Source organism: Perissodus microlepis, chromosome 16 (assembly GCF_051167445.1).
Source record: "Perissodus microlepis isolate ML-2025 ecotype Zambia chromosome 16, ASM5116744v1, whole genome shotgun sequence".
NCBI lineage: Eukaryota > Metazoa > Chordata > Actinopteri > Cichliformes > Cichlidae > Perissodus > Perissodus microlepis.
Window position 1 is genome coordinate 3,610,181 of NC_140476.1, and position 18,621 is coordinate 3,628,801.

General features: G+C 41.3%; 1 protein-coding gene across 7 annotated transcripts; it reads left to right on the forward strand.

The window, feature by feature from the left end:
* Window positions 1-14: 14 nt before the first annotated feature.
* Window positions 15-17,141, forward strand: ift54 (intraflagellar transport 54). 7 transcript variants are annotated; one of them, XM_084907761.1, is made up of 17 exons: window positions 15-265; window positions 2,325-2,393; window positions 3,418-3,579; window positions 4,190-4,318; window positions 4,564-4,974; window positions 5,119-5,190; window positions 5,374-5,394; window positions 5,551-5,574; window positions 6,203-6,278; window positions 6,566-6,586; window positions 7,607-7,697; window positions 8,604-8,690; window positions 8,907-9,072; window positions 9,159-9,195; window positions 9,318-9,394; window positions 13,993-14,210; window positions 14,443-17,141. In XM_084907761.1, exons 1-17 carry the CDS (start codon window positions 143-145, stop codon window positions 14,606-14,608), a joined length of 1,950 nt encoding a protein of 649 aa, XP_084763887.1. In that variant the 5' UTR covers window positions 15-142; the 3' UTR covers window positions 14,609-17,141. The 7 variants fall into 7 exon arrangements, with proteins under 7 accessions (XP_084763887.1, XP_084763886.1, XP_084763885.1 ...); XM_084907760.1 differs by having other exon boundaries at window positions 7,610-7,697; window positions 8,601-8,690; XM_084907759.1 differs by having other exon boundaries at window positions 16-265; window positions 8,601-8,690.
* Window positions 17,142-18,621: the final 1,480 nt, after the last annotated feature.

Sequence of the window (18,621 nt, forward strand, 5' to 3'; positions counted from 1 at the left end):
GTCCTCTTAAATGATGCACTGTGGGATTGCAGGACATTGACATAGCAACCAGGCGACAGAGTCACTAAGTTTTTCACTCCTATTTAGTTTCGTGTATTTTTTCTTGGTTAAAAGTACTTAGCTTGGCTTTTTATTTACTACCATGAATGCGGCAGTGGTGAAAAAGACCCAGGACACGTTGGGCAAAGTGATAAAGAAGCCGCCGCTCACCGAGAAACTGCTAAGCAAGCCTCCTTTTCGATACCTGCACGATATCTTCAGTGAGGTGAGACTCATCTGCTGACATTACACTCGAGAAAGCAAGCTGGATTTTGTTTAAGGGGCGCGACACTCTTCTCAGAAGCCTAGCAAAGCCTAATGCCACTTCTAAGTTAAAAACACAGACACGGGAGCTAGTTAGCCGGCTAATGCATAAAAGTTAGCATGAAGCTAACCAAGTAAGTTCGCGAATATTACGGAACATTTTGTAAGCTCCGATTTCTGCGGCTCCAGATTGTCAGTAACACTAATCCCGATAGTCAAGGGGTGCATTAGCAATTCATTTAAATGACAGGTTGCGCTTTAGTTAATATGGTGGGTTAGCAAGTGAGCTAGCTGTTTCAGCAGCGTCGTCTTGTTGCTAGGCACGACCTGAGCGCACACACGAATCAACAAACCGTTTTTCCCCGCTGTTGGCTTAAAGGAGGGCACCTGCCAGTTAGGATGAACCTGTGCTAGGTCCCTTGAATCCGTCACGTTGAGAACACAGATGCTGATCAGCTTATGATTACAGCTAAAAACAAGCACAGGCTGTGCTATAATTGGTGTTTCTTTGATTTCCCTTCATTTATTTAAAGCTACTTGCAAGGCATGCATATATGATGAAGTTATAGCCGATGTCTTTCTGGGGTTTGCCAGGAAGATCTGTCTTCTGTGGCCTAGAGTAAAACACTCTCAGATGAAGAGAAGTGCAGATACAGATCAGGGTCAGTTACATACTCTCACAGGTATTTTATGTGCATTAGACAAGCAATTGTACCACGTGAGAGTTTTCTGGTTCAGAATGGGTGTAGGTTGTGATTACACCTGGCACTTCTGACACAGAAAGTAGAAAGCATTTTATTGTCCTGACTCCCTATGCGCTCTTTTCTGTTCTCTTTCCTCTGCCCCTCCCTGAGCGTGCTTCTGTTGGAGGATTTCTGTTAAAAGGGAGTTACTCCACTCTACTATCACAATGTGCTTGCTCATAGGTGGTCACTTGTTTGTTGGAGTTCTTTAACACTGTAGGTGATAACCCTACCATGAGGCAATGTTTGTGGGAATTTGGATTATACAAATAAACTTGAATGGAATTGAATACTGTTTCTCTAAGCCATTTTATAAATGTGATGTTTAAGTACGTGCATGAGAGAGATAACAGCCAGTATAATAGGATGAAAGGAAACAATATAAGTACAATAAAGGTGATTTTCCACCTCAGAACAGTTTTTTCCCTCCCTTAGTTAGATAAATCTCGTCATTGGCATTGTGAAATCTAAGATTACTGGAATTTTCAAAGAAAAGCTTAATGAGTCTAATGTGTAAACAAAAGAGGCAAAAGAGAACCTTTCTCAGTTTTTAATTTTTTGGGTGGTTAAATGGCATCCATTTAATTAAGAGTCAGAAATGACAGGACAATATATGAATGTATTCTAATGTTGTCTGTGGCCACCCTTCCAAAGATCCATAGTGAGTAAGTACAACTGCTGGATAGTATCATGGTTCTTTAAACACACACATACACACAGGAAACACTGCATCATCTCCACGGCCTGGTGTCAGTGCCCTGTTGTTAATACACTGCTGATCTTTATGATCAAACTTGTTTTGCTCACTTGCGGCTTCTTTCATTTTCAGCATTTTATATGCACAGTTGACTCCTTTTACATAAGGTGTCAAGCAGAGTAAAATCTGTTACGCTCGTCTCAACAGAGGTGCCAACTCATTCTCACCTGTTCAGCAGTCTTATATTTCACTCCAGGTTCATGCATATTTGATAAAGGGAAGAGTGTCAGCATGTTGGACTCCCCTCCTCTGACTAGGAATATGTCTGAATATGACTGTAGGGCATAAACTGCTAAAGCTGTAAAGGTTTTTTTTGTGGTTGTTGTGTTACTTTAATGTTTAGGTTAAAGCTCAGCAAAAATTGTTTTTTTTTTTTTTTTAGCCCACAGGTGAAAAGCACTGTTCCTGCACATACATACAAACAGACTTCGGAGTGAACTTCTCGATGTACAGAAGCTAAAAATGGCATATCGTTGTAGTTTCATGTCTGTTTAAAACGACCCTTTTTCAACCATTTTCAGGTCATCAGGACTACTGGTTTTATGAAAGGCCTGTATGAAGAAAATGAAATGAAGTCAGACAGTGTAAAGGTACGTCTGTTTGACGGCTATGCTTAATAATATCACTAATTACAGTCTTTCCTTTGATTTGATTTTAATTGACTCTTTAATGCAATGGTGTTATGACCTAAGAAGCAGCCTTGCTCAATTATTAAGTCACCCAGGCATTACACAGGACTGTGTGTGTGTGTGTGGGGGGGGGGGGGGGGGGGGGGGGGTGTCAAACACCTTACAAGAAAACAAAAATGTAAAGTTTTGGTAAGAGCTCATTCAGACATTGCTCTCAGTTGTGAAATGCTTAATCATAAGGCGCAGGCTGATATTGTTACTGTCATCTTTTAAAGACTTGCCTATCACTCTTTTTCTCTACTTTTTAATGTCAGCTATGTATTTTATTAATTGCTTTGAATAGAGATTTCATAAAGGCATTAACACTGAAAAGCTCACCCTATTAGATGCGACACAGAAGGGCCAGGTGGCTGCACCAGACACACGTCCTTATGTTATGCAGTTGGCAGCCTTCTCAAATGCAGCAGGCTGATGGACCAGAGGGGCTGTTTAGCTGGGTTATTAGTCTAGAGTAAGGTCTGTTTTATTAACATCCAAGAATTAAATCAAAGGAGTGTTTTTGTCTGTTCCTCCATTATGAAAGATGGTCCTTGTTAAAAATCCAGGTGTTCCATTTCACCTTTTGTCTGCCTTATTAAAAACAAGACTGATTGGCCCTTTGAGGTTCAGGATTTGAAAGCTAACAATTATACTCTTCAAATGGCACAGTCACATTTACAATGTGTGGCAGACTTAAGATTCACACCCTGCAAAGTAAAATATACTTACTGTAATGTAAGTAGCATTATGAAGAAAATAGTGGTGTCAGAGTTAAAGGGTGGACACAAATGGTGATTATGGGCCAATTATAGTTTATTTGCATGCTATTTCAGCTAATCTCTGCAAAGATCCACATTTCTCAGATTGTTTAATCATCCTAAACTGTGTCCGAAAATGAATCTCGTTGGAGTTACCTCCTGTGCACTGTCACCCTTTTTCTTTCTAGGATAAGGACTCAAAAATAGCCTTCCTCCAGAAAGCGATTGACGTTGTGATGCTGGTCAGTGGCGAGCCCCTGGCAGCAAAGCCAGCCCGCATTGTAGCCGGCCACGAACCAGAGAAAACCAACGAGCTGCTGCAGGCCATCGCCAAGTGCTGCCTCAACAAGGTCTGTCTTATTAGATTACACACTCACGCTGAAAAGCTAAATTAAGAACGCACTCTTATTTCACTAATTTATCCATTTTTCATGTTGTCTCTGTTATATCCGAGACACAAATAAAACTAGCTCTCCATTAAAAGGAAAATGAAGTATGTGTTATTTTTCACATCCAGATATTGCTCGATTGGGAAAACTGTCTGGCTGCCTCAGGGAGACATTGAAAGTATTTAATTGAACCCTGGAGATTGAGTGTAAACAGATGAGCAGATGCCTGGGGTTGTTGCTCCATAAATGTATGTATGTGGTTACAATTGCAGTAGTAATGGTATTTAATGGCAGCAAATAAATTAAGAACAACAAAAAGTAAAGCAAATTCCTACAAGCCTGACATTGTAATGAATAGTGAAGAACTGTTAAATGGGCTGTTTTTCCTGAATTGTGTTTATTTTTATTTTTTCCCCTTTAACTGGAATCTTAGAGTTTTCAGATTTAAGGTTCAATCCAATCATAAAGTTTCTCCTTTTCAGGGACACTTTGGAACGTAGATGCTGTTTAAAGCTGTTCAGTGAGTTTTACTGTATCACACTGTCTGATCCTCCTGTACATTTAACTGCAGATGTCTAGTGATGACGCAGTGAAGCGAGTGCTTAAAGGAGAAAAAGTGGACATTAAAACCAAAGCCAGTACCTCTAGGTCCCAGGACAAGGAGAATAGGGAGGGACGGGAACATCATGTGGATAGAGAGGTGAGTCTTCAACCCATTAAATGCCATCCATTAAATAATCTAACACTTTCAGACATATTAATGTTTCTTCAGATGTCCTCAGAATGCATATTTTAACGTTCACGCCAAAATACTGCAAAGAATTTTTTTGTAGCACACCTCAGAGATATATATATTTTTATATTTACATTTTTCAATAGGATTTAAAAAAATGATTAGGCCTACTGTGAACTGCATGATGTATAACTGTTAATATATTATTTCAGGAGAAGAAGAAGATCACAGAGCGCAGCAGCAGCCGGGACCAGAAAGACCCAGACCAGCCCAAAGAACAGGAGAGCCGACGCAGAGATGGAGAGAAAGAGCACCGTCGTGACAGAGAGCGCTCGGAAAAACACCATCGCAGCGAACAGGACCGCCATGCGAAAGACCGTGACAAGGACAAGAGTCGAGACCGGGAACGAGACAAAGACAAAGGACGAGTCAGGGACAGAGACAGAGAGAGAGATCGAGACAGGGAAAAGGACAAAGAGAGAGACAGAGAAAAGACAAGAGAGCGAGATTCTCACAGAGAGAGAGACAAGGAAAAACGAAGAGATCGAGACAGAGAAAAAGAAAGAGAACGACACAAAGATGGGGATGAGAGGAAGAGAAGTGGAGAGAACGGAAACAGCAAGGTATGTTTGCATCAAGGACAGCACACGTTTCCCTTTTTCAGTCGCCGTTTCAGCTTAGAACATGTTAAATATACAGCGTGTGACTGAACAAATACATGAAAAACAACAGAATGTAGTTCTTACAGTGTTTGTGTGTGCGTTCAGGTCCGAATATCAGAGGAACAGCAAATACCATCCCCTGAAGAGCCCATTAAAACAGCCAAACCTGCACCAGCGGTAAGTTCTGTATTTTCAGATATCTGACAAATCAAATCATTTCTGAGTTTCACAGACATTAATGACAGAGAGGTGCAGTGGTTTCATTTGCTTACGCTTGAATTATTAATCCTGACACATCACACAGGCTCATGAACTATTCCCATTTCTTTTCTGATTTTTTTTGCCTCTTATTCTTGCAAGGAACCAAATCCAGCTGAAGAGGTATTACTGCAGACGATTTAGTTTTTGAATGTAGTGGGTGGCTAGCTGCGTGGTTAAACACTACTTCAGGCTGTAGTGTGGCAGACTGTGCTCCCTCACTCAGTGTGTAACTGATACATGTGATGATTGTGTGACTTGTATTCTTTGTCTTCACAGCTCACAGAAGCAGCTGAGAACCAGGTAAAAACTCATTGAAAAAGGTCTCAGTGGGATTTCTTCATTTCAGATCCACTACCAGTACACTTACAAACCTTTTGATATTACTGTGTTTAAATACCTCCTGGGCTGTGTTAGAGGAAGTGAGTTCCCTGTGTTTCTGTTGTTTAGCTGGAGAATAAATGTTTGAATGTCTGAGTTTCGTATTTCTCCTCTAACACATCACAAGATGATGTCTTGGTGTGGCAGTGTGTTTGTACTGTCGCGTGTTGTTCAGTTCAGTGTAAAGCAGGGTTCACAGCTGGTTGACAAACATGATAAATTCTCAGTTGCCTGCATTTCTAGCTTTGCTTTGTTCTTACTAATCTTTCCTACATCTCCCTCGATATTGTTGCGGTCTGTTTGGGTGAGATATAATCTTAATGCCTCTGCAGTTATTATATTAAATGTCTGGTTTTGAAACTTTTGCACCTCGACACAGCCTCTTTTGTTTTTCAGGAGGGACGCAGCCCTTTTTTCTGTGTTATGTTAAAATGTTACTACATGACAAAGATTTTAGTTTTCAGATAAAATAATTAATTACAGTTACATCTGTGTGTGCTTGTCTTCAGTCATCCATTTTTTTCCTTTTTTGTTTTTTCCTTTAACACAGACTGAGAGTCCAGCGAGAATACCTCGGCCTGCATCTGCCAAGGGGCAGCGGCGAAGACCCAAAATGGGAGATCAAGGTGACACCCGGCACCCCCTCCTTCAGCTTTATTCATCGACAGCAAGAATATATATTTAATAATTAATAAAAATGTGGCAGAAAGACTTTTTAGTTTGATAGTTTTCTTTTTACGCTTCAATAATAAAGTAACTTGCTCATTCGCCTTGCTGGGAGACGGGGGGGGGACTTATAGTAGGTTTAATAATTATCCATCCATCCATCCATCCATCCATTCTCTTCCACTTATCCTTTTCAGGGATTACATTGTTGTGTAAGTAATACATTTTTTTATTTGTTTCCCTGCAGAAGAATCTGACAGTGAAGGCGGTAAGTGCTTGCTCTCTTTTATGAGTTCATTTAAAGAAAACCAAAGTTTAAGTTATTCCATGAAATCGGTCCCTTAAAAAGAGGTCAACATAAAAGGTTAACTCAGATACTGATTGAACATTAATTGTGTGCATAAATCAATCGAATTACTCTCACAGTAACACCTTTAATAAACCTTAGCAGATACATTAACTACCTCTGTGGTGACAGTAGAAGGTATGAAATAACTTGATATTCCGGTCTGAGTAACAAAGTGAGCCAGTGACTGAATGACTCACTTACCGTTTAACAACGATAATGTTTTTGTTTTGTTTTTTGTTAAAACCTCTGAACAAGTCGTTCAGGTTTGTTTGTGAAGGTCAATATTAAATACAGCGTTTCAATGGGACCCAACCCAAACTCACCTGCGTGCAAATGAATAGGAGCCACACCTGTGGGAAAGATAACAGCAGGACAAATAGCCCCATGAAGCAATTGTGGTTTATAGAAATTCCAGTCAGTCTTCACATTTCAGCAGAGCTACGGTAAAAATGCATTTTTCTAATCGCAAGCCAGCAAGTTATCTGTCCGTGGAAGCTTTGACAATGAGATTTTAAAGCCGCGTCCTGTGTGCTGTACCACCTGCACCAGGCAGTAATCTGCCCTCTTTTGCACCTGTTTTGCTTCTCACTGCACTCTGTTTGAAAGAGAGGTGTAGTTTAGTTTGGTGTGGTCAGAAATCACGAGAGCCTCATCCAGCAATGGTGTCAGAGGAGCTTGAAGTATACATCAGTGCATCCAGGTGAGCGTTTAAGCCAGTGGAGATCTGAAAGAATAAGAGCTGTAGTTGGTGCTAAATGAGTCTTTAAATCATATCAAAGATTTTGGGAGTTTTACAATAGAGCACAAAGCTAGCTCAGGAACATTGGTGTATATTTGGTCATGCGGTGTTTTATGACGATTCAGAATACAAAATGTTGTTATGGGAGGGATTCCTGTTATGTTATGCAAAGCTAATTATTATCTGTTATTTTTCTTTAGCAGATGGAGATGTTCATTTATCCCAGAGACCTGTTCCTCAAGAAAATGGAGAAGTTGGAGGATCGTCAGCGTCATCTGACATGGCTTCCAGGTCTTAAAGTTAACACTGTCACTAATGAGCCACTGTGCATGGTCACATGCAGAAAAATGCTACTCAAGTTACATGTTTTAGTACTGAAGTGGATTTTGTGTTTGTCATAAAACACACACATAGAGAAAGTTGTATTGATTGAGCGGTAGTTACACACATGAATACTTTCAGGAAGTTTTATGACATGTAATTTCAGAGTTGCAGTTTAGTGTATGGTAACCAGTTAATAATAACATACCATTAGCGAGGTGAGATTTCTGGACGTTAGCCTTATTTGTCAATGTTTGGGAGGTCCGAGAAAAAAGAACAGAAGTAATTTGAGAGAAATGCTTCCTTGGACTCGTTCTGAGGTGCTTCATCACAGTGTACTGAGGAAAAAGTCACTCTGTGGCTGTTTTAGGGTTGGAACTTCTTTGGGACACATGCCTGAAGATCCTGTGGGATGAAACATTGCTTTTGCGTGTTTTAGGAATTAAATGATGACATTAGAGCCAATATTGTCCGGGCTTTTCCCTCACCTAAAAATGTTTGCTCTTTTTTCTAATGCTGGTCCACACTGTGGACCTATTTCCTCACCACAGGGGAACCATGAAGTGTTTATGATGTCCACTCTACCAGCATGCCTTATCTTATAGGTGCCAATCATTGTGTTGCTGACACTTGAAGGTGCTGGTACTGAGCTCTACACGATATGACCATATCATGCAATGTTGTGCACAAACCTCCAGTAGACTTTACAGTTTGGATTATAAGGAGAGGAAACGATTTGATTGGTTGGTGGAACAGCTGTGGTGCAGCAGCCTCTGTTGCTGTTCTCAGTTTTGTTTATAAAAAATGAAATGTAAAGCTGTCTTTTACATTATGGTTGATTTTTTTTTTTTTTTTTTCTCCATTCTTCAACAGTAGACAAATAGCACGGCCCAGCAGTGCTCGCCCAGCACCTCCTCGAGTCAAGAGACAGGAAAGCTACACTGATGCGAGCCCGGCTGAGAGGTGACTTCATCATTCATATTCATTAATGTTTCTTATGTTCAGATTATGCTGTGTGACATCATTCTTCGCCTAGTTTAGTTCCTACTAGATGTTGAGCCCGTCTAAATGGTTTTTGAACAGTGGAGCAGTGCAGCAAGTCTAACCAGTCACACAGCAGTCAAGCAAGACAACATGAATCTCTCCTCTTCATGCTCCTGCCTTTTAAATCTTCTTTAGAATGAGTCAGCCTCTTTGTTCGTCTCTAAGGCTCTCTAGTGCCAAGCCCTCGGCACCCGTCATCATGGATGGAAAAAAGATCGCAGAGGAAGATGAGGATGATGATGAACAGTTTCTTGTGGAGGAGGCAGTCCCTCCACCCTCAGGTGCTCCTGAAGTGGAGGTGGTGAGTGACTTGAACGGTAACTTTTTCACAGAAAAATCTAAGCAAGGAGTAGTTACTATATGTTCTGTTATTCTTATCTATTACAGGAACCCACCCAAGAACTAGACAAAGATGAGAAACACGGTACAGAGCTACATTTAAAAAAATATATATATATGTGTGCGTGTGTGTGTGTGTATGTTTTTAATTCCAGCAGTGCCTCATTTTCTTCTGAATCTCCTGAAATGATTTTTCTCTAACTGTAGGTGGCCTTGTGAAAAAGATCCTTGAGACCAAGAAAGACTACGAGTCGTCCCCGGTGTCCCTGAAATCTAAAGAACAGGTACGGACCGTGTAGAAGTATTTCGCTTTTGTCCACTAGAGGGCAATATTAGCCTGGCTCTTGCCGAAAAACTAGTCTCACCAAAAACCTGGGTTGAACCTTTCCGCCATCTCTCTCAGTCATTCTTTCTGGAAAGCTTGCTCCTCGGGAACACGCTCTTACCACACCGAAAAAACACAGCGCCACCCTGGTTATTATCAAAAGAAAGATATAAACAAATGAAGTGGGGAGGTGTAATTGCACTGCCTCGAAACCACAAAAATGTTCCCCATCAGTGAAGCTGAAGGGCTAATAACCAAACAAGCAAGTATGGGCCTTAAAGGACCACACACACAATTAACACACTCATCAAGATGTCTGGAGCAAAATGAGCTTGTTTTCTTGGGTCTCAAGTTACATACTGCTTTATTTGGTTAAAAGCATCTACAATCCTTGGAACAGGTTTTTTTTTTAGCTTGTGCCCTCTATTTTTTACACGTCTTTATACATATACATGTTTTTTGATGTGTGTTTTTGTTTTTTGGGGACTGGTGGGTTTTGCACACAGATCAGAAGCGCTCGGTTTTATCGTTTTTTTGTTTTGTTTGTTTGTTTGTTTTTCTATTTTCTCCTCTTTGACTTTTAGACTTCATAATATACACGATTGACCAGTTTTCTCAAGGTGACATGCTTCTGCCATTGCTCACGTTCGACATTTCCCCACAGTCAGCCTTTGTATCAGCCAGCGAGAGACTTCCATCAATATTTGGAGTATCAGACAGTGTGAAGCTTGCAGTTTGGTCTGTAGTCCGTGGCGTGAGGTGGTGTATGCTGTCTGCTTTGGGTGGTCCACTTCACTGAAGCTGACCACCCTGCCTCTGATGGATGCACTGTTTTGGCCTGTAACTCATGCAAAAACACCCTGCTGATCTATCTCTTCCTAACTGCGACTTCAGGCATCATCCCTCATAACTCATACCTGCAGGAATGTTTTGGCCCAGCTTTTAACAAACCTTACTGTTGTGCGAGCGTGCACATGTGCAAACAGACACTCACAGAGGAAACATTCAGAATAGCCGGCTCTTTGAGTAACGTGAGCGCACGCTTGCAGAGATTATTCTAATTTTCTTAATGTAGCCTCCTCAGATTTCAGGGCCTCCAGTCTGCCATCCTCGACTCTCCTGTGTGATCTGCAGTCGAATGTTCGCCCCTCTGCCGCTATTGGCCTTTCCTCGTCAGCTGTATAAAGAACTATAATGACTTCCTTCCTGACATGAAAGGGTGGAGAGGTCAGCTTAGAGTAGATTTTTTTTCTTTTATTGTAATCACAGTAAAATGCGCAGGCACAAAAATGTAAATATTGAGTTTCATTGGTGTGTGCAGTTTGAAATTACTGCTGCTGCAAGTGGTATTATTTTAATACCAGTATTTAAAAACAGTGTCTGAGTAAGTTGCAAGACACACTGATTTAGCATCAGGCTCAGTACACACATCCTGGCCTTTTTGTATATTTGAAGTCTTTATTCTGTCCCACTTTGTTAGTCCTAATTTAATTGTGTTCTTTCTCTGCTGATGTAAATAAAGGGAACACTTAAACAGCCAAGTGATTGTATTTTGCCGTGTCCCAGCGCTGTGTGCGTGTCTTTGCTGTATATTTTTGGGGATGACCTTCCTCATGACCTCTTGGTGGCCTTGTATATTATTCCGAGATAGTTCTCTTTTTATTTAGACAGAATCCGCTCCTTGCAACAGCTGCGTTTTCATAAGAATTTTTGCGTACTTTCTTTCCCCATTAAATTAGCCTTGATGAAGGTTTGTAGTGTATAAATAAACCCCGTGGCATACAAATGGATGGCTGTTGAGTGAGAGTCACGGAGCAGGAGGGCCAGAATACTCTCTGCAGAATTGTCAAGAAAATAAATACTCTGCTCTCCAGACCTGTGTCTTCATAAACATGGAGCGTTTTTTGTGGAAACATGAGGAAATGACCCTGTGGCATTCCATTAGTCACATTACTTTTTTAGAGGTCATATTGACAGGTTTTGGTCAGGTTTATGAGAAACCTACCTGAAGGCAGCTGAAAATTGTTTTCTGGCTTGAACTCCACCTTGATGATATATTTAATACCTTCAAAGCTGTCACTCCATGAGAACCTTTTAAAGATTATGAAGCTTTTTTAAAGCTCAGTTTCCATTTTCCTGTTGCTGCAGTACAGCCAGCGGTCCCCTGGAAGTTTCCTCTCACTTCACCTGACACCCCAGGGGTTTGCTCCTCGATGTCTCCCCAGTGGGCCACAATGACCTTCTAACAACATCCTGTGACCTCATTTTTTTCCCTCCTTACTTCACTGACTTCAAACTATTTTTATGATCTAGCAAGACTTCTGAATAAACTTTTAGGAAAACTAACCCTAAATCTCATTCTGTGATTACGCTTCCTGGCTCACCTCTCGGGTTTTTTACAGGAAAGCAGCTGACATCTGCTGTGACGGTAATAACCAGGTTTGCGCTCTCTTCTAAGGAAGCTGATGTTACGCCATCAGTGACACAGCTCACGTCTAAATCATTGTTTTCCCAGTTAATCAGACCCTAAAGATTGCTGTGCCACTGACAGGCTCCATGTTTACAAGCCATTTTTCATGTCAGAGGATTCTTTGAAGAATGTTTTTCTCCTACGCCAGAAAATCCCCACAAGCGCTCCATAAATCACATTTTTGCATGCATTTCCTAATTAAGCTCATTAGGCATGTGATGACTGAGTGAATTTTACTTTGTATTGTACCTCACCATGTCATAATCAAGTGTTGGAGATTTTCGGGTCTGCCGTCCCAACTTTTGAAGGAGGTTTTTAAATGTAATGAATGCAGCTCCACGGGACAGAGAAAACGTTTAAACCTTCGAAAAACCTCCTAAAACCTCTTTGTTTTGAGTCCACAGCCACTTCTTTGGCATCAGCCAAAGGTCGTGTCTTCCTTTTGCATCGTGCTTTTATCGCCGTCTAAGATAATGGGAAAACCTGCCCCTTTCCTCCTCTCTCGCCCCTGCGCCTCTGCGGTCACCTTGTCTAAATATTGTTCTGTGATCTGGGTGAGAAGAAGGAAAACTAGGAGCACACAGGTCTCGCAGACACCGACGGAGACCTCCATAAAGCTTGATTTATATCTACATGGACAGAGTGCGCACGTACAAGGGGTCATGTTTTCATGCCAAGTTTTTTATTTTCCAACAGAGAAGAAGTGGTGGGGGTGTGGAGGTAGCATGGGGATGGCAAACAGAATGAAGCCATGGGTCCTGTCTGGGCTGTGCAGACCAAACCGCAACCAGGCAGGCCGAATGAACCATAGAGTATTTGTCTAGCTGCAGGGTTCATGGTGCGCAGTGGAAAGCCACCCACCTTGTTGGGGGGACCAGCAGGCCAAGGCATTTCAGCCCTCACACTCTTGCGCTACCACAAAGGAACAGCAGAGCGAGGTCGACAGAAGTGTGTGCTTTCCCTCTGCAGAGAAATGGTGGCAAACAATAATGTTTGATGTCATTTCTGCTGTGTGGTCTCGTCTAGTCGAGCTGCTTTTCAGAATTGTAATTAGTGAGGCGATTGGTTTGTTTTAAGAGGTGGCTTGATAAGGCAAAAGCTACATGTGCCAGCTACGCCAACCATATGTGCTCCACTGCTCAGTTGGGGGCGTGACAGTCGGTGTGTTTGAATGAGGAAGCTGTCATTTAGTTTGCACTGTGCTGCAACTATGAATTCCTCTGCCTCGTGAAGGCAGGTGCTGCCATTTGTGAAGCCAAATAGCATAATTTGGGCCAAGCTTGAAAGGAGGCATAAGTGTAGGAGTTGTTACTTAATACTTTAGTAAAATAACCCCACTGCCACAGCCTGTTACTAAAATAAACAGGACTTAAAGACCAAGTTTGCTGGTGGGGGTTGTTCACTGTATGCTTCGTCTGATCCTCTGGTTGGTGTTTGTGTGTGTGTGTGTGTGTGTGTGTGTGTGTGTGTGTGTGTGTGTGTGTGTGTGTGTCTTTAAGGTTGCAGTTTGCAGTGCTTTTAAATTACGCACACACATTCAGGCCTCGCGAATCCCAGCTGAGCAAACATCCTTGGGTTTGCTCCTTACCGAGGGAGGTCCCTCCCTGATACCTTCCCCTCCTTTTCTCCATCAAGGGTCTGAGTGTAATTGGGATAGAGCGACCCCCACCCCCCCACCGCCCACTTTAGCCGCACACCATACACTGGAAGCCTTCAGCAGCCAGTCAGCCCCGTCCTCCTACTTTAACCAACACAATTCAGCAGCACCTTTGATCTTTATATATACAGCTAGGTTGGTAGAATTCCCGCCTAACATTTTTAGCCTTGAAATCCCAAACCACTAAATGCAGCCCTGCTCTGGTTCTGGATATTTGAGACTTTGCTGAAAAAGGTGGAATTCCTAAAGAGGGTTTATTGTGTATTGGTCTGGGGACACACAAGTGATTTGTGTCTGTTTGAAACATTGCTGAGTGGGAAACCGTCCCACGTCATCAGCTTGCGTGTGCTTAGAATCTGATGTTTGCAAGTTTTGAATTCAATGTTTTTAATCCACCCGACCTCACCTGTCGTACCACCTTCCCTTTCAGAATTTGGTGTCTGAAGCAGCGCAGAAAAAGGAGCGGGATATGGTGACAAAAGAGATCGAACGGCTGCGCTCATCCATTCAGCTGGTGTGCCGTAGTTCCCTACCTTTAGGCAAGATCATGGACTACATCCAGGAGGACATGGATGCCATGCAGGCTGAACTGCTTTCCTGGCGGCGGGAAAACAAGGAGCACGCACAGGCCTTGCTGCAGGAGCAGAGGTTTGGTCACCGAATAATTAACACACTTTTTAATCTTTGTGCTGTGTTTCCAACACCAGATCTCTCACTCACACACACACACACACACATTTGTGATTCTAGCTATACTCTTTTTGTACTCTTACAGTCAAAAAAAAGAAAGACGACTATCAGTACTTCACAAGCTGCTAAGTCATCTTCTGCTTTCATGCACACAATTATTGTATCCCTTCTTTGTGTGTGCGTGCTGCAGAGCGACAGATCGGGCAGTGGAGCCTCTTAAAGCTGAGCTAGCTGAGCTGGAGCAGCTGATTAAGGACCAGCAGGACAAGATTTGTGCTGTACGGTCCAACATACTGAAGAATGAAGAGAAGATCCAGAAAATGGTGACTGGAATCAAGGTCTCCTCCAGAACCTGAACAAGAAACAAGATGCACAAGAAAACCCCCAAAAACGCACTGAATATTCAGGTGGGAGTGGGTTCTCATTCAGAATAATGGTAAGGCCATTTTTCTTGGAGGTGTTGTGGAATTACGGGACCACTTTTAGGTTTTCAGACCAGGAGATGGACCCAAATATATTCCTACTCCACTTTAAGATATTGGTACGTGAAAGGGCCGCTCGACGGTTTAGAGGTCTGAAACTGTTCCCAAAAAACTAGATGATGGATTGGAAAAAGTGGATGATGCTGGAGACATAGCAGCTGAAAACACTGACAGATGAATGAATAAATAAAATGCATCTTTATGATCTGCACACTAACGTAACCCAATCTTTGGCCCTTCTTTTGAAATGGTGCCTTTGTGCATTGAGCCAGTGCACAGCTCACAACTTGAACATTACAGCAGAAAGCTGCACATTCATCCACTGGACCAAATTTGAAATGTTTCCTCGTTCATTTAATCACCGAGTTTTTGAGGGCGTGGTGCACTCGGCATGTTATTCTTGTGAGCACTTGATATTTGACATGCAGTTTGACCGGAGTAGTGAGCAGACCCGTATCAGTAATTAAACATACTCACGGCACATCCAGCTGATTGAAACCAGGAGGAACGTTTAGATAGAACGTTTACATTTTCTACAAAACAATCGGACGCTCGTGGAGAGGCCTGGAGTGGAGCTGATAACAACGCGTGTTACATGAATGTAGTGTCTTGGCATGAATTTGTCCAGTAACATTTTCCAACCTTTTAACATTTCATTGACATTTACAGTTTTCATAAACCAATTTTTTTTTTTACTGTGTTAAATCGAAAAGAAAAAGAAGACGGCTCTGAAATTTTCTCTACATCAGTTTCACACATTTTATTCAACCATCTGTGAGAACTGTCACAGTCAGCTCCGACACGAAACAGGCTTTACTCTGCCAGCTCACTAGTGCAAAGTCTGTGTAATATCTGATGTCCCCCTGTGAGAAAAGTAGATGTGAGCGGTGATTTCAAAGTGAGTCAGTGAGTGTCACGCATCCTGCCTCCTGCACGCTTTAACCAGAGCAAACCTTCATCTGACCCAAACTGTGAGCTCACAGTTGTGTGTGCTGCATGTGGGAGAGGACACCACCGGCAATATCTCGAGTCTTCGTTCTTTAGCTGTTATCCGAAGGTCATGAGTGGAAACTGCTTGCGCTACTTTAAAAACACTCTTCCACTTTTGAGGCACTGCTGCACTTTGATTAGAGCATTTTTAGAAAGAAGCTTTTTGCAATAAGCAGTGTTCACACTCTGTCGTATTTCTAGCTCTTTTATAAATACACTAAGCTTGTATACTTTAAAGGAAAAAAGCAGTGAGCATGCAGGGTAGCCACCATCTCGTACTGTCGTACTGCCAAACTGATAGGAAGTTTTGTAAGCTTTCTCTATACATTGAAAAATATGAATTCATATTTTACTAGCTTCCTTTGCAACTTGTAAGAAATGCTTTGCACTAATATGAACATTGCTGGACTTGTAGTAAGTTGGATAGTAGAGATGAGAGACTGAAACTAGATCCTGCCTCAGTTTCCCTGAAAATGTTGGTATTGAAAAGGTGAAAAAAAGAGTCATCCAAATGTGAATGAAACAAAAATACAAACTTTGCGTGGCTGCTGAGTGAAAGTGTGGTAACCACACACACACAGAAAGTAATTTACAGTAATTTTACAGTTTTTAAGACTTGTACACAGCTTGTTATTCTGGTTGGTTCTGCTGCACATTTTCTTCCCAGAAAACACAATTACACAGAAAATCACTGCTGGAAAATAACACTTCCTGTGAAATGTAGGTGATTTTGATGAATGGAATCCATTACACCTTTTCTCCATCATAACCACTAAATGCAGTTTTTACAAAACTAGATGCTTTATTTCATATGCGAATGTGGCGACTTGTACACTGCACAGCGACTCCCTTTCTCACAAATATTTACACCACCTAAATATTTATTTTCTGCCCAGACTAGGATTTCTGCCTGCCTTACCAAACCTGTGGGTTAGCAAACTTGTGGCCGACACAACATGTGGGCTGGGAGTGATTGGTGGAAAAATGAGGCTTGAAACTGTAGAACAGAAAGCCAGTGGGCAGACATTTGTAGGCTCTGATGTTAATTTAAACTGCATTCGTGTTTGTAAGGGGAAAAATATAATGTGGCTGTCTTTTAAAAACGTGGCACTCTACATTTTAACTTATCAGGCAAAATACACTGTAATTTGACTTATCTCCATATTTATATCAGTATTATAAAAATAATACATTGGAAAACTTACAGGAAATGTTAGCGTTCTGAAAAATGTCATTTCAAAAATCTCATCTGGAAAAGTGGGAACCCGCATGCTCATTCATTATATTAAAAGGCTTTTTATCGTGTACACTATAAACTGTACATTATGTATATGTGGAGACTGTATCATAGTTCAAATAATTATATAATTTTGTAGTGGAGTGAAATAAATGGTTACATTGCAATAAAGAATTGTCTCATTTTTGTGTGTTTTTGTATGAAGTTTGAATATGTTATCTTGGTCTAGATTATTCCAGAATAACATTGGTATGATTTTTTTCATTTGATTTTATTTATCTGTATTTTTTTTTTAAAGATTTTTGATACTCACACCCTCAAGCAGACTCTTATGTGAAAGACTCGTCCAGCAGACCATCCAGTGACACCGTAGCAGCAACTTTCTACAGCAGCGCTGTTACAGACATCTTTGTAAGACGCCCTTTAGCATCACTTTCCCAGCAGCTGAGCCTTTGTTTTGCAACCTGCAGATTTAGCTGAAGCTCCTTTTGCAGAAAGACTTCAGCACACGGCACTAAAGAAGGCAAGCCTCAGTTGTGCGTGTTTGTTTAACGATGCAGTGCAGGACACAACAAAGTGACTCAAGACATGACTGTCAGACAAATTCAGAGCATTTTTCTCTGAATTTATACAAAGCTTAGAAGCTCTTTTGCTTTTGAGTTTCACTAATCTCGAAGACAAATGAAAATAAAATCACTTTTGCGACTTTAATCTGTGGATAAAACACACAAGTATCCTGTTTTAATTAAATTATAATTTAAAATGATCGTGTGTGTGAGAACTAACCTGAGTATTTTGTCAGATTTTGTGTTATTACTGACCACCATGACTAACACTATGAAACTAGCTGAAGTGCACTTTTTTAACCATGAGCAGGTTTCCATGTTCAGTGATGGCAGTCTGTAAACAGTCCGTCCTCCTATGGGGCCACATGGCTCTGCTGACCTGTCCATTTATTTTTAGAGCACCACCAGGACCTCAGTGTCTGTCAGCAGGCAGCATAGAGAGCCATAGCTGCATGCCTGCCTGGTGTATGTTACCCACCCCAAAATTACTCATTAGTTATAGCACAGCTAGCAGAATTTCAGCTGCAACTATCAGTTAAACAGAGCGTCTTCTTCACACTACACACAGATCTCACAGATCTCATATTTGACTTACACCACAGAGCTATGAACATTCATCAAATTATGCCTCACATTCATTTGAGGTAAGGCAGTGGCCTGCTACATTTTTAATTCAGCATAATTATTTCTGACACGTGTCCTGGCAGAAAAATAAAGGATTTTTTTCACTAGAGTTTAATGCCTGGTCTTGTGGTGAAGGCCTTAAAGCAACATGTAGGCGTTTAGGCTTGGAAGTAACACATTTAGTCGATCATAATTAACAAAGTGTGACTGATATTTATTGGAGACTGTGATGAACTTTAGGAACACTTCTAAATATGATGTGCCCCTAAAGTTTTATGTAAACAAAAGGCATCAAAACCATCTTTTATGTACAGGCTATCAGAAACGCACGCTTGTGAAACATTTTTTGAATGATTGCGTAATGAACATCTTTTAGGCCTTTGTTGGTGATGTTTTGATCTTTTATGGGTTAAAGGTGCTTTAAAGTCGGAGACCATCAGCTCCACGTTTAACGCAGCGTTTCCCCTTTA

Excerpts from the sequence above, each read along its gene's own strand:
- ift54 (XM_084907759.1), top strand. The coding sequence starts at position 143 with ATGAATGCGGCAGTGGTGAAAAAGACCCAGGACACGTTGGGCAAAGTG. Across the intron at positions 2,394-3,417 it reads TGAAGTCAGACAGTGTAAAG|GATAAGGACTCAAAAATAGC; the intron begins GTACGTCTGTTT and ends TTTTCTTTCTAG. Across the intron at positions 9,073-9,158 it reads GTGCTCCTGAAGTGGAGGTG|GAACCCACCCAAGAACTAGA; the intron begins GTGAGTGACTTG and ends TATCTATTACAG.